The sequence below is a fragment of the Plecotus auritus genome (genome assembly GCF_963455305.1).
Source record: "Plecotus auritus genome assembly, chromosome: 4".
NCBI lineage: Eukaryota > Metazoa > Chordata > Mammalia > Chiroptera > Vespertilionidae > Plecotus > Plecotus auritus.
This window is the reverse complement of record NC_137775.1, coordinates 38,594,404-38,608,158: the sequence shown is the minus strand read 5'-3', so window position 1 is coordinate 38,608,158 and position 13,755 is coordinate 38,594,404. Positions and strand designations below refer to the sequence as shown.

The window sequence follows — 13,755 nt, the reverse complement described above, 5'->3', positions numbered from 1 at the left end:
ACCAAACAGAGAGCATTGTCCTCTTTCCGCAGCAATTTGGCCTTGCAGTCGATGTTGATGGCTGACCTGGATCAACCCATGATTTTGTGCATTTGGGATTCTCACAATAAATCCACTTTTCATCGCCAGTCACAATTCGATGCAAAAAAGGCTTTCTTTCGTGCCGTTGAAGCAACATTTTATTGATGACTTTTCGGTTTTCCATTTGTCTTTCATTCAGTTGATGTGGCACCCATTTTCCTTCCTTTAAAATCCTTCCCATTGCTTGTAAATGATCGGAAATGGTTTGCAGAGCAACATTTAATCTTTCTGCAAGTTGTTTTTGAGTTTGACATGCATCTTCATCCAATAATGCTTGTAATTGTTGGTCTTCAAACTTTTTCGGTTGACCTGGACGTCTTAGTCTTTCACATCAAAATCATCCTTTTAAAGCGTTTAAACCAGCGTTCACAAGTATCTTGAGATGGAGCATGTTCACAATAAGCTTCCTGAAGTATTCAGCAGCACTTTTCTTCAAAGTAATGAATTAAAATGTCCCACAAATGCTCTTTTTTTGGCACGAAATTCCACATTTTTAAGTGTAAAAATATCTATGCTATTAACACCTTCAGCAAATTCAACATATGAAGTTTTGAAGCTTGTTGTCAATACAACAAAATAGCATACATATCAAATCACATATATATATCAACATATGTGTAACTCCATCTATTGAAAAATTCACGTTATTAACCAGTACACCTAGTATGAAATAAAATCTTTAATAACTTCCACACGTGTCTTTGCAATGGCATTGGTTTTGTTTTATGGGGATAAATACTGTAAGCAAAACAGGAAGTGTTAGCATACCTTTACAAGCAAACATTACTTATTAGACAAGAGGTTTAAATAATGAGAACAGAACCTCAGCAGAAGAGGGATATGCAAGGCAGAACAATAAGGAAATTATGATTTGAACAAGAGTGGTAATGCCAGTCTTTCTCAAGAAGTATGCAAATAATATTTAAAAGCTTATGGAAATGATCAATTAGCATGTCTAATAGCTGGAGCCCATTTGAGAGGGAAGGAACTGAATTCTGTTTGTCTTTGTGTCCCTTTATCTTATACCATATGGTCTTGCAAAACTGAATGTCACTTTTGATTTAGAGCTTATAGGGAAAACAAAACAAAACTTGAGGTTAGGATCTGAGGTTAGGCATATGATGTAAAAGTTCTGGGCAATAGATATTTGGTTGGAGGTAGGAAAGCCTGGAATTGAAATGTGTACAGTAGTCCTCCCTTATCCATGGGTCATATGTTCCAATACCCTCCAAGTAGGTGCCTGAAACCAAGGATAGTAAGTATTGAACCCTATTCAACTTCTTCAGTTCGTTAGTTTTTTCATCAACAGATGTGCCTCTCCAGTAATTTTTATATTTTCAGTGCAAACCTATTCCTGAATCTGTAACCACCCCTTACTTGAAGTAAATGGTTTGGTGTACTTGTTTTAGAGGATCCCTTGCTGAAGTCTTCATATAGGCTCAATTCTTTGTGGTGCGACACATTGCTGTCAATCAGAACACATGTTCTGTTCATGTCTTCCACCCATGAATTTAATGTCTCTTTTCATCTTAACTTACATATTTTTTTTAGTTTTTTAAATAAATCTTTATTGTTCAGATTATTACAGTTGTTCCTCTTTTTTCCCCCCATAGCTCCCCTCCACCCCGTTCTCACCCCACCCTCTGCCCTTACCCCACCCCCAGCTGTGCTCATCCATAGGTGTATGATTTTTGTACAGTCTCTTCCCACACCCCCCACACCCCTTACCCCTAAGAATTGTCAGTCCACTCCCTTTCTATGCCCCTGATTCTATTATATTCACCAGTTTATTCTGTTCATCAGATTTTTTATTCACTTGATTTTTAGATTCACTTTTTGATAGATATGTATTTGTTGTTCATAGTTTTTATCTTTACCTTTTTCTTCTTCTTCCTCTTCTTAAAGAATACCCTTCAGCATTTCATATAATCCTGGTTTGGTGGTGATGAACTCCTTTAGCTTTTTCTTATCTGTGAAGTTCTTTATCTGCCCTTCAACTCTGAATGATAGCTTTGCTGGGTAGAGTAATCTTGGTTATAGGTTCTTGCTATTCATCACTTTGAATATTTCTTGCCACTCCCATCTGGCCTGCATAGTTTCTGTTGAGAAATCAGCTGACAGTTGTATGGATGCTCCCTTGTAGGTAACTAACTGTTTTTCTCTTGCTGCTTTCAAGATTCTCTCTTTGTCTTTTGCTCTTGGCATTTTAATTATGATGTGTCTTGGTGTGGTCCTCTTTAGAGTCCTCTTGTTTGGGGTTCTCTGCGCTTCCTGGACTCGTAAGTCTATTTCTTTCACCAGGTGGGGGAAGTTTTCTGTCATTATTTCTTCAAATAGGTTTTCAATATCTTGCTCTCTCTCTTCTGGCACCCCAATAATTCGGATGTTGGTACGCTTGAAGTTGTCCCAGAGGCTCCTTACACTATCTTCATATTTTTGGATTCTTTTTTCTTTTTGCTTTTCCGGTTGGGTGTTTTTTTGCTTCTTCGTATTTCAAATCTTTGACTTGATTCTTGTGATCCTCTAGTCTGCTGTTGGATCTCTGTATATTATTCTTTATTTCAGTCAGTGTATGCTTAATTTCTAGTTGGTCCTTTTTCATATCCTCAAGGGTCTCACTAAATTTCTCAGAAGTTTCTAGAAGATTCTTGAAAAACCTTACAACCATGGTTTTGAACTCTATATCTTGTCGTTTGCTTTCCTCCATTTATTTCATTTGTGATCTGTTTCTTTGTCTCCGCATTTTGGCTTCTTCCCTGTGTTAATAGAGGGACTTTGTGTGCTAGGTGTCCTATAAGGCCCAGTGGCTCAGCCTCCCCAATTACCTGAGGTGGACATTTTGGTGCACCCCTTTGTGGGCTGTGTGCACAGTCCTGTTGTAGTTAAGCCTTGATTGTTGTTGGTATCACTGGGAGGAATTGACCTCCAGGCCAATTGGCTGTGATGAGGACCAGCTGTGTCTATGCTGGGAGAACTTCTGTATTGGAGACACTCTTATGGAGACTTGCTTCTGTGGGGCTTTGGTGCTCACTGAGTCTGCCCCCTGAGTGTGTCCCAGTGGATCTGAGGAGTTGTAATCTGGTATGGTCTCACACTGACCACTGGGTACACTGGCTCTTGGATCTCCAAGGAGGTGCAAATTTAGCCTCTGCCTGAGGCCACCCAGCAGAAGCTACAGAGAGATATGCAGATTCCTCTTCTTTGTTTGGGGTTTGAAGGTGCCCAGATGAGGCCCAGCTGCGAAGCAATGCAAGCTGCTGTGGGGCCTTGGGCCTTCTTTTAGAAGTTCTGGAGCTCTCTGACCCAGCTGCAGTTTGTTAGATAACTTTAGATTGCAAAGGGCCAGGCCATTCATATGCAAAAGCCTCTGCGCACAGCTTGGGTGGGGCGGGGTCTCCGGGAATCAACAGGGTGGAGCAAACAGCTATGGCTGATCCTCATCCCTGCCCTAAGAGGCCCCCGGGTCTCAGTGTCCTGCAGTAATCACTGCAAGCACCTCTAAGAGAAAGGCACCCTCAAATTTTGCCCGAAGCCAGACAGTCCAGTTTCTCCCCGTATGAGTCTGGGTCCCCAGAGTCTCACCCGGAACTGGAGTTCAGAGCAGTCAGGAGCTTGTGTCTCCCTCCCAATTGATAAAGACAACTGCGTCCTCAGTTGCCAGCCCTTTCCATGTGCACGCGTGCCTCCGTACCTCTGCACTTTACTTCTGCAGCTCCTCTGAGTCTCATTGTGCTTTTCTCTTCCCTTCTAGTTGTAGAATTTCCACTCAGCCAGCCTTCCTGTGGTTCTGGATGATGTCCTTTTTGTCTTTTAGTTGTAGTTTTGAAGTGGTTGTGCAAGGCAGGAGTTTTAGGTGTTTACCTATGCTGCCATCTTGGTTTCTCTCTGTGACCTTATCTTTTACAGTTTGAGGTAAGACAGCAAAACTACCACAGATTTCCTTTTCCTTCTTCATAATTTCATGGATAGAAGATTCATTCTTACCATAGATCTTAGCAACCTCAGTGTATGACTTTTTCCTTCTCCAAGTAAATGGAGAACTTTCATCTTTTCACTTAAAGGAAGCACTTAACGCTTCTCTTTGGCATATCTCAGTTGTCAGTATCACTACTCTTGCACTTTGGGCCATTATTAAGTAAAATAAGGGTAACGTGAACACAAGTATTCAATACCTCAACAGCTGATCTGATCCTGAGGTGGCTACTCTGTGAAGGTCAGGAAGCTTGTACAGCATGGAGATGCTGGGCAAAGGGATGATTCACATCCTGGGCCCTGACAGAGCAGGACGGTGGGAGCTTTCATGAGGCTACTCAGAACAGTGCATGGTTTAAAACTTAGGAATAGTTTATTTCTGGAATTTTCCATTTAATATTTTCAGGCCACTGTTGACCATGGGTAACTGAAACCGTGGACAATGAAACCACGGATTGGGGGAACTATGCTATCTTTAAAAAAAACAACAAACCTGCCATGTGTATAATGGGATGAAAGCAAAGGGAATGGTTTTGATTTTGTTTGTGTTTAATGAATAAACCATAGTCTTTTCTTTTTTTAAAATATATTTTTATTGATTTCAGAGGGAGGAGAGGGAGAAAGAATAGAAATATCAATGATCAGAATCATTGATTTGCTGCCTCCCACACGCCTCACACTGGGGATCAAGCCCGCAACCTGGGCATGTGCCCTGACAGGGAATAGAACCGTGACCTCCTGGTTCATAGGTCAAAGCTCAACCACTGAGCCACACCAGTCAGGTGGTCGTCTTCATTTTTCTTAGCATAATCACAAAAATCATTTATAAATTCTCTATTAATATATTGCCTTTGAGAAAGAGTGAAGAGGTTGTTAAAGGATTAACAAGTGATAATTTTAGATTCTAGATATCACTATCTAAAGCAGGGGTGGGCAAACTTTTTTTTTTTTTTTTTAATATATTTTATTGATATTTTACAGAGAGGAAGGGAGAGGGACAGAGAGCCAGAAACATCGATGAGAGAGAAACATCGATCAGCTGCCTCCTGCACACCTCCCACTGGGGATGTGCCCGCAACCAAGGTACACGCCCTTGACCGGAATCGAACCCGGGACCCTTCAGTCCGCAGGCCGACGCTCTATCCACTGAGCCAAACCGGTTTCGGCGTGGGCAAACTTTTTGACTCGAGGACCACAATGGGTTCTTAAACTGGACCGGAGGGCCGGAACAAAAGCATGGATGGAGTGTTTGTGTGAACTAATATAAATTCAAAGTAAAGGAGCGGAGGGGAGAGCAAGAGAACCCTCTGCTCTTTTGGCTCTGCGGGCCGGATAGAACAGCCGAACGGGCCGGATCCGGCCCGTGGGCCGTAGTTTGCCCACAGCTGATCTAAAGCTTCATAGGCCTATCACCAGAAACCATGGGCAGGGGACTGAAAACTAGAGAGCATTTCCTTCTGTTTTTGAGCAGTACTCATGCTTGGTAAAGTGATTAAGATTAGGTCATTTACATAGACAGGATGGCACTATAACTTCTTTGAAAAATAGCAACATATATAGTTAATTGGAAACTAGAGGCCCAGTGCACAAAATTCGTGCATGGGTAGGGTCCCTAGGCCTGGCCAATGATCAGGGCCGATCAGGGCCTTCTGCCTGTTGCCTGGGGCCTTCCTTTCCCCAGCTGCTGGCTGCCAGCTGGGGCCTTCCTTTGTTCCATGCCACCCCTGGTGGTCAGTGTATGTCATAGCAAGTGATCAAACTCCCAGTCGAACTCCCAAGGGGACACCTTGCATATTAGCCTTTTATATATAGAGAAGATAATCAATTAGAATACCATTTAAAAATTACTTTATTAGGCTCTCGCCAGTTTGGCTCAGTGGATAGAGCATCGACCTGCAGACTAAAGGGTCCCAGGTTGGATTCCGGTCAAGGGCACATGCCGAGGTTGCGGGCTCGCTCCCCATGTGCAGGGAACGTGCAGGAGGCAGCCAGTCAATGAATCTCATCATTGATGTTTCTATCTCTCTCTCCCTCTTCCTTCCTCTCTGAAATTAATAAAAATATATTTCTAAAAAATTACTTTGTTAGGAGCACGCTTCTATAAATAAAAAGGTGCTTTAAAGCAGTCTTGCCACACCTAGTGGTACTCGGGGAACCTGAATTCATCAGGCATGCCATGAGTTGTTCTGGATCAACAGGTTTTCCATTTATTTGAAAATGAGCATCTTAAGCAGTAGAAAACTTAAAAAAAATTTTTTTTAATTGATTTGGTATTTTTTAGAAAGAGAGGAAGAGAGAGAGAAACATCGACCAGCTGCCTCTTGCACACCCTCAACTAGAGATGGAGCCCACAGCACAGGCATGTACCCTGACTGGGAATGGAACTGACAGCCATTCGGTGCATGGGGCGCTGCCCAACCACCTGAGCGGCACCTGAGCTGCATTAGGGCAGTGGTAGAAAACTTTTTAATTGAAATTTTCTATGTAATTTCCCTGATTTCTTAGTCAACTGAACACATTTTTTCTTGATGTATTCATCAAGATACTAATCTTGATATGAGTTCAGCATTATACATATGGTTTATTTGGAGGTACTGAAAATGTGGATGTAAATGCAGAAGTATGTGTGATATGACAGTCAAATGATCGCTGCTCCTGTATGCTTGGTATTAGCTCTTTGGGAAGTTGCCCTAAACCAGCCAACTTTAGCTTCTAAAACTATTTTCCCTTTAGTGAGCCTGAGACATGCATTCTCTCTCTCTCCTCTTGGAACCATATAAAGAGAATGGCTGCCTAAGGACTCTCTTTTAGGCTCTTTTTCCCTGTGTTTGCTCCCTTCAAGTCCCATACTAATATTCATTTATCTTTTTATATTCATTTCTTTTTAATATCTATTTATCTTTTAATGTCAGTATAGCTTAAAAAAACACACATTTCAGCTCTTTACAAATCCTAGGGCTAGGGACCCTAAGCTTACAATACCTAGGGGTATTTTTCTTCTTCTTCTTTGGCTTTGTTCAATTAGTTGTAAATTGCTGTGTCTTATACAGCATATTTATCACTGTGACTCCTACTGTGGCCAGTAAATGCACCCCCATGGGTGGACTGTGTAGGCTATCTGCATGTGACGCACTTAAGGCCCAAAGGGCTGGTAATGAGTTTTTGCACACGCACTTCCTGGTGTTTGCTGCTCTCTTGGGTATTCCTTACTATGCTTCCCTCTTTTTTCTTCTCGTCATTTTGTAGACCTGTAATTCTCTTGGACAAAGATATTGGGTAGGGATAGGATGTTTATCAAAGTCGGAGCAACATTTTCTTTTTCCTATTTACGAAGGCTGCTGTTGAAGAAGTCTGGTTGCAGAACACCACGGATTGAATTGGAAGAGATGGGACCCTCATTGGACCTGGTGCTGAGGAGGACACATCTGGCCTCAGATGACCTTTATAAATTATCCATGAAAATGCCAAAAGCCCTCAAGGTACATGACTGGTGGATTGTATATTCCACTCTTTCCAAAAAGGATTTGTGGCATACATTAAAGGGCATACCTAAAGAGATCAATATAACAGATAAAATCAGACTCCCAGAGCCAAGAAAAGGAGGAAGATGCAAATAAGCAAACTACAAAGGATAATAAACGAGTTGCAGAAACCAGGATCGAGTGTGGCTGAGAACTTTCTGGTAGCCAAGATTGCTGCCAGTTTTCAGCCAAAAAGAAAATTGTTTTGGGTATTGTGAAGACTGGGGAATTAGAGCACAGGATGTGCTTGCATAAAAAGTGTTCTGGCTTTTGAATGGTTTTAAAAGACAAGTAGAGATGACATCTCTGGAATGCCAATAAAGATATGATAGTCACAATTCTTGAAGCTAAACACAGGAAATTCTCTCAATGCATGTTAAAGGTTAGTGTAGTCTCTTATGTTGTGTACCAAAGTGTGGGGTCTGACAATTTACCAGGGAATTGTTAAAAATACTGAATCTCAGGTCCCGCCCTAGACTTACTGAATTATAATCTGCATTTTAACAAGATCTGCAAGTGATTTCTATGTACACTTATATTTGAGAAGAAAGGTTGATAAGGACTCTATAGCATTGAAGGGATGCTCACTAGTGGAAATTAGTAAGGTAGTTGTACATTAGATTTTTTTTTGCCAGTTCATGATAGTAGAGACCATTAAATATATATATTCTCTTCCATAGCCAAAGAAAAAGAAAAATATCTCCCATGATACTTTTGGTACAACTTATGGAAGGATTCATATGCAGAAGCAAGACCTAAGCAAACTACAAACCAGAAAAATGAAGGGGCTGAAGAAGCGACCTGTAGAAAGGATAACAGAAGACCAGGAGAGAAAGTCAAAGAGAATTAAAAAAAATTGATGGAACTTAGCCAAAAACTGGTTTCATTGTAGTCTGTTGACATAAAGAGAATTATCAAGCATCAGTCATTTCTAAGTTTCTTTCTTACAAGATTTTGTATATTTTTATAACATAGTTTACCTAAAGTATATTATATACTAGACGCCCGGTGCATAAAATTCATGCACGGGGGCTGGGGGGTGTCCCGCAGCCTAGCCTGCACCCTCTCCAATCTGGGACCCCTCGAGGGATGTCCGACTGGCTAAACGGGCAGTCGGACATCCCTCTCACAATCCAGGACTGCTGGCTCCCAACTGCTCGCCTGCCTGCCTTCCTGATTGCCCTTAACCGCTTCTGCGTGCCAGCCTGATCAGCCCCTAACCACTCCTCTGCCAGCCTGATTGATGTCTAACTGCTCCCCTGCCAGCCTGTTTGCCCCCAACTTCCCTCCTCTGCCGGCCTGGTCACTCCCAACTGCCCTCCCCTGCTGGCCATCTTGTGGTGGCTATCTTGTGTCCACATGGGGGCAGCCATCTTGTGTGTTGGAGTGATGGTCAATCTGCATATTACTCTTTTATTAGGATAGAGGCCTGGTGCATGGGTAGGGGCCAGCTGGTTTGCCCTGAAGGGTGTCCCAGATCAGGGTGGGGGTTCTCTTAGGGTGTGGGGCGGCCTGGGCGAGGGGCCTGTGGTAGTTTGCAGGCCGGCCCCGCCCCCTGGTGACCCAAGCAGGGGCCCTGGTATCTGGGGTTTATTTATCTTCTACAATTGAAACTTTGTAGCCTGGAGTGGAGCCAAGCCTTCTGCTCGCTCCGTGGCGGCAGCCATTTCTGTTGGGGTTTATGTATCTTCTATAATTGAAACTTTGTAGCCTTAAGCAGAGGCCAAAGCAGGCCAGGGCTGCAGAAGCTTGCTTCCTCCATCGCCACGGGCAACCCTAGCCTCCTCTCTCCAGCTCCATGGCTGCCGCCATTTCTGTTGGGATTTATTTATCTTCTATAATTGAAACTTTGTAGCATTGAGTGGAGGCCTGGGCCAGCAAGGGCAGGCGGAAAGCTTGTCTTCCTCCATTGCCAGGGAAACCCAAGCCTCCCTCCTGCTCTCTGTGGCCGTAGCCATCTTGGTTGGGTTTATTTGCATATTCCCTCCTGATTGGCTGGTGGGCGTGGCTGGTGGGTGTAGCAGAGGTACGGTCAATTTGCATATTACTCTCTTATTAGATAGGATATTATGAACAGTAATAATCTCACTTTAGATATTACACTCTGGTGTGCCATATTTTTCTCTATGGTATATTTCCATCTGTCCATTGCCCTGCAAAGTCCCCTATGTAATTGGGTGAGTGACTGAGGAGGGGTCTCCAGAACAGCCATGGTATCTTGAGAGAGTTTCTGAGTTAAGCTTTAGATAAAAGGAGGAAGCCATGAAAAGCAGAATTGGCTCAGTAAGGCCTACCTGGAAAGTTAACCCCATCTGACAACATACACCTACAACCTGGCTTTTTATTTTTTATTTTTCAGTTATTTTGCCTGAAATTCTACCAGTTAGAGATTAATTTGAGATTTTAAACTTTGTGTCATAGAACACAAGTCTCTAAGATGTCTACTACCTGATCATGGACATATCACCTTACTGGTATTCTTGAGATTCAACTACTAAGTGGTCCTCTAACCCCCCTTCCCTGAGAGAAAGGAGTTTTTTTATATTTTTATTTATTTCAGAGTGGAAGGAGAAGGAGAGAGAAATATAAATGATGAAAGAATCATCGACTGGCTGCCTCCTGCACACCTGCGTGTGTGCGCGCATGTGTGCACACACACACACACACTGGGCATTGAGCCCAAAACCTGGGCATGTTCCCTGACCAGGAATTGAATTGTGACTTCCTGGTTCATAGATCAATGCTCAACCACTGGGCTACGCCAGCCGGGGTGAAAGGAAGTTTTGTAAGGTGTAGACTGAGAAAGAAAGGGTAGGATTTAGGACATGGCACTTTAGGGTACTAGGCAGCTAAAGGTTACACAAAGGCCTTGGGTGTTTTCAGCTTGTTTTGAATTTTTATATTTTTACTAGTAGCCCTGTGCACGAATCCATGTGGCAGTAGCTCTCTGCGGGGCCTGGCCACTCTGCGCCCACTGCCCAGAGGCTCTCTGCAGCCCAGAGGCCCATCCGAGGCTGGGCGCGGGACGCTGCCCACTCTCAGTGGCTGCCCCCCCGGGACTGATGGACTCTGGCCGGGCTGAGAGGACTGGGCACTGCCATCTTTGTGACAGAGTGATGGTTAATTTGCATATTACCCTTTTTTTAGATAGGATTGAATTTATTGTGGTGGCATTGGTTAGTAAAATTATAGGTTTTAGGCATACAATTCTATAATACATCATTTGTGTATTTTATGTGTGTTGACGAAGTCTCCTTCCATCACCCATTTATCTCCCCTTTCCCTCTCCTACCTCTCGCCCCTCCCCCATAACTTCTGGAAATGTGTCTGTGAGGTTTTTTGTTTGTTTTTGCTTAATGCCTTCACCTTTTTTACCCAGCCTGCCAACCCTTTCCCCACTGACAGCTGTCAGTCTGTTCTCTGTATCTATGAGTCTGTTTCTATTTTGTTAGTTTATTTTGTTCATTAGATACCCCATATAAGTGAAATGGTACAGTCAAACCCGTTTCTCAAAGTCTCCCACTCAAAACAGTTCGGTTGTCAAGTTCACAGAAAAAATGTTTCAGTTACTTTGGTTTGAACTGACAACCCTTTCAAGCTGATATCTTAGCATGACAAAAAGCGTATCTCAGGCAACAGACTAAGGAGATAATGCTTTTGTTGCTGGCAAAATCAATGATTATCACAATTTTAAAACAAAGAGGCCATCAAGAGTGCTAAAGTTGCTAAGGGTGTGAAAGAAACAGTGCTCAGACAACAGTAGAAAAAGTGTTGATTTGGATAAATGAAAAGCAATTAGGCAGTGACAGCCATGCTGACTTGAAAGCCATCCCTCGACTGAATGCTACTAGTAAAAGTGATTCGTTTAAGGTTAATAAGGGGTGGTTCAATAAATTTTTTAAAAAGTGTTTAGATACTAAACAGTACATTAAATGGGTACTGTATGTAAGAAAGGTTAAAACAGGGAATCATCCCCAGCTGGTGTGGTTCAGTAGTTTAGCACCGACCTATGAACCAGGAGGTCATGGTTTAATTCCTGGTCAGGCCACATGCCCTGGTTGCAGGCTCGATCTCCAGTAGGGGGTGTACAGGAGGCAGCCAATCAATGATTCTCATTGATGTTTCTATCTCTCCCTCTCCCTCTCTGAAATAAATAAAAATACATTAAACAAAAAGCTGAATCATTTGGGGTCTGGAACAGATTAATTCAATTTACATTATTTCTAATGGGGGGAAAAATGATTCGGTTTTGGAACAAATGGCTTCTCCAACAGCCTTCAGAATGAATTTAAGTTCAAGAACCGAGGTTCTTGTCTTTCTCTAACTGGCTTTCACTTGACATAATACTCTCCAGGTCCATCCATGCTGTCGCAAAAGGTAAGCGTTCCTTTTCCCCCCCTTTTTAACAGCCAAGTAGTATTCCATTGTGTAAACCTACCCCAGTTTTTTTTATCCACTCATCTACTGATGGGCACTTGGGCTGTTTTCAAATCTTGACTATTGTAGGTAGTGCTGCAATGTACATAAGGGTGCATATGTTCTTTCGAATTAGTGTTTTGAGCTTTTTCAGATATATACCCAGAAGTGGAATCACTGGGTCAGAAAGCAGTTTGATTTTTAATTTATTTTTTAGTAAATTTTATTTTTAATAGGTTTTTTAGAGAGAGGAAGTGAGAGAGAGAGAACATTGATCGGTCGTCTCCCGTACATTCCCCGACTACAGATGGAACTTACAACCTAGGTTTGTGCCCTGACCAGGAATCAAACTGTGACCTCTGGTTCGTAGGTCGACGCTCAACCACCGAAACATGCCAGCCAGGCCTGAAATTTTCTTGAAGACTGGCCCTGTGCCTAGGAAAATGGGAAGAAACTTTCTATTTTCTCCTTTCAGTATTGTATACTTATTTTCCCTAAGTGTAGAATTTAGGTTCCTTGTTTGAGTCCCTGGCAAAGAAACTCCTATACTAGTAAAAGCCAATCATGTCATAAAAGTACAAGCATACATAAACATAACTTGTTACATGAAGTAGAGATGCTTTTGTTTTCAAGTCCATGTCAAGGAGCTCCTCCATTCCCAGATGTGCATATGCATTTGTGTGTTTGCTGACACTAAAAGCTAGAGCCTCAATTTTACCTTCTGTATTCTTTCCCTGCTCTGGTAAGTCCATTTCTTAGCCTTCCCTCTCCCCTTTCCAGATGGCTAATAATGTCTTCTCCATAAAAATGAGGGAATTGGAATCACTCATTTACCCTTGTTGCTTGATTATTCATTTAACCAAAAATCCATACAGTTTTAGATTTGAAGCAGACATTTGCATTTTATGTCTCAATAGGGAAAAGGGGCTAAAATGATTCATACCGTGCCATCTGCAATTAGATGGGCCATAGTTGGAGAGAAGGGAGCCATAAAGGGCATCAGAAATGAAGGATACATACTCCTTCCCCAATGCGTGAGCCCTGACTGGTCCAGCTAATGCTAATGGAGATAGTGTTTCAGAAGGCAAAGCAATGGGTCTCTCACTAGCCATTTACAGGGTGGGCCCTGTGACACCTTGACCCCTTTCCACCAGGAAGATCTACCTCAACAAATTTCAATATTAATGTAAAGATAGCCACGTTTCTGTATATGGGACATTGTCTGAAGAGTGGTTTTGTTTGTTTTAATCCAGTGGTCGGCAAACTGCGGCTCACGAGCCACATGCGGCTCTTTGGCCCCTTGAGTGTGGCTCTTCCACAAAATACCACGGCCTGGGCGAGTCTATTTTGAAGAAGTGGCGTTAGAAGAAGTTTAAGTTTAAAAAATTTGGCTCTCAAAAGAAATTTCAATCATTGTACTGTTGATACTTGGCTCTGTTGACTAATGAGTTTGCCGACCACTGTTTTAATCCATAACATTCTTGTTTGAGCTTTCCTTTGTAATTTTTATATTTGATAAGAGTGTCTAGTATTTGAACGCATCCTCTTCACTAAGAGAAGTATTATATAGTATTACTGAAATCTCATTCAAAGACATTATTAAAAAGTCTGTTGTAGTTGTAGAACTATCTGTAATCCTTGATCTCCATTCATATCACTGTTTTTGAGGGAAGTATATTTTGTCACTTGTTTTTGAGCTTTAGGACACAACATATATAAAATTGGAGAATGTGTATTTATTTCAATGGAGGTGGTAAAATTGCCT

General features: G+C 42.2%; 1 protein-coding gene across 5 annotated transcripts in view; it reads left to right on the top strand.

Annotated features, from left to right (window-relative positions):
• RPF2 (ribosome production factor 2 homolog) overlaps positions 1 to 8,498 on the top strand; it is a 39,960-nt gene extending 31,462 nt beyond the window's left edge. For all 5 annotated transcript variants that reach the window (XM_080666861.1, XM_080666862.1, XM_080666858.1 and 2 more), the window contains 2 exons: positions 7,388 to 7,532; positions 8,255 to 8,498. In XM_080666861.1, the coding sequence (XP_080522987.1) occupies positions 7,388 to 7,532; positions 8,255 to 8,434 (325 nt within the window). In that variant the 3' untranslated portion in view covers positions 8,435 to 8,498. The remainder of the gene's footprint in view (positions 1 to 7,387; positions 7,533 to 8,254) is intronic.
• The last annotated feature ends 5,257 nt before the right edge of the window (positions 8,499 to 13,755 follow it).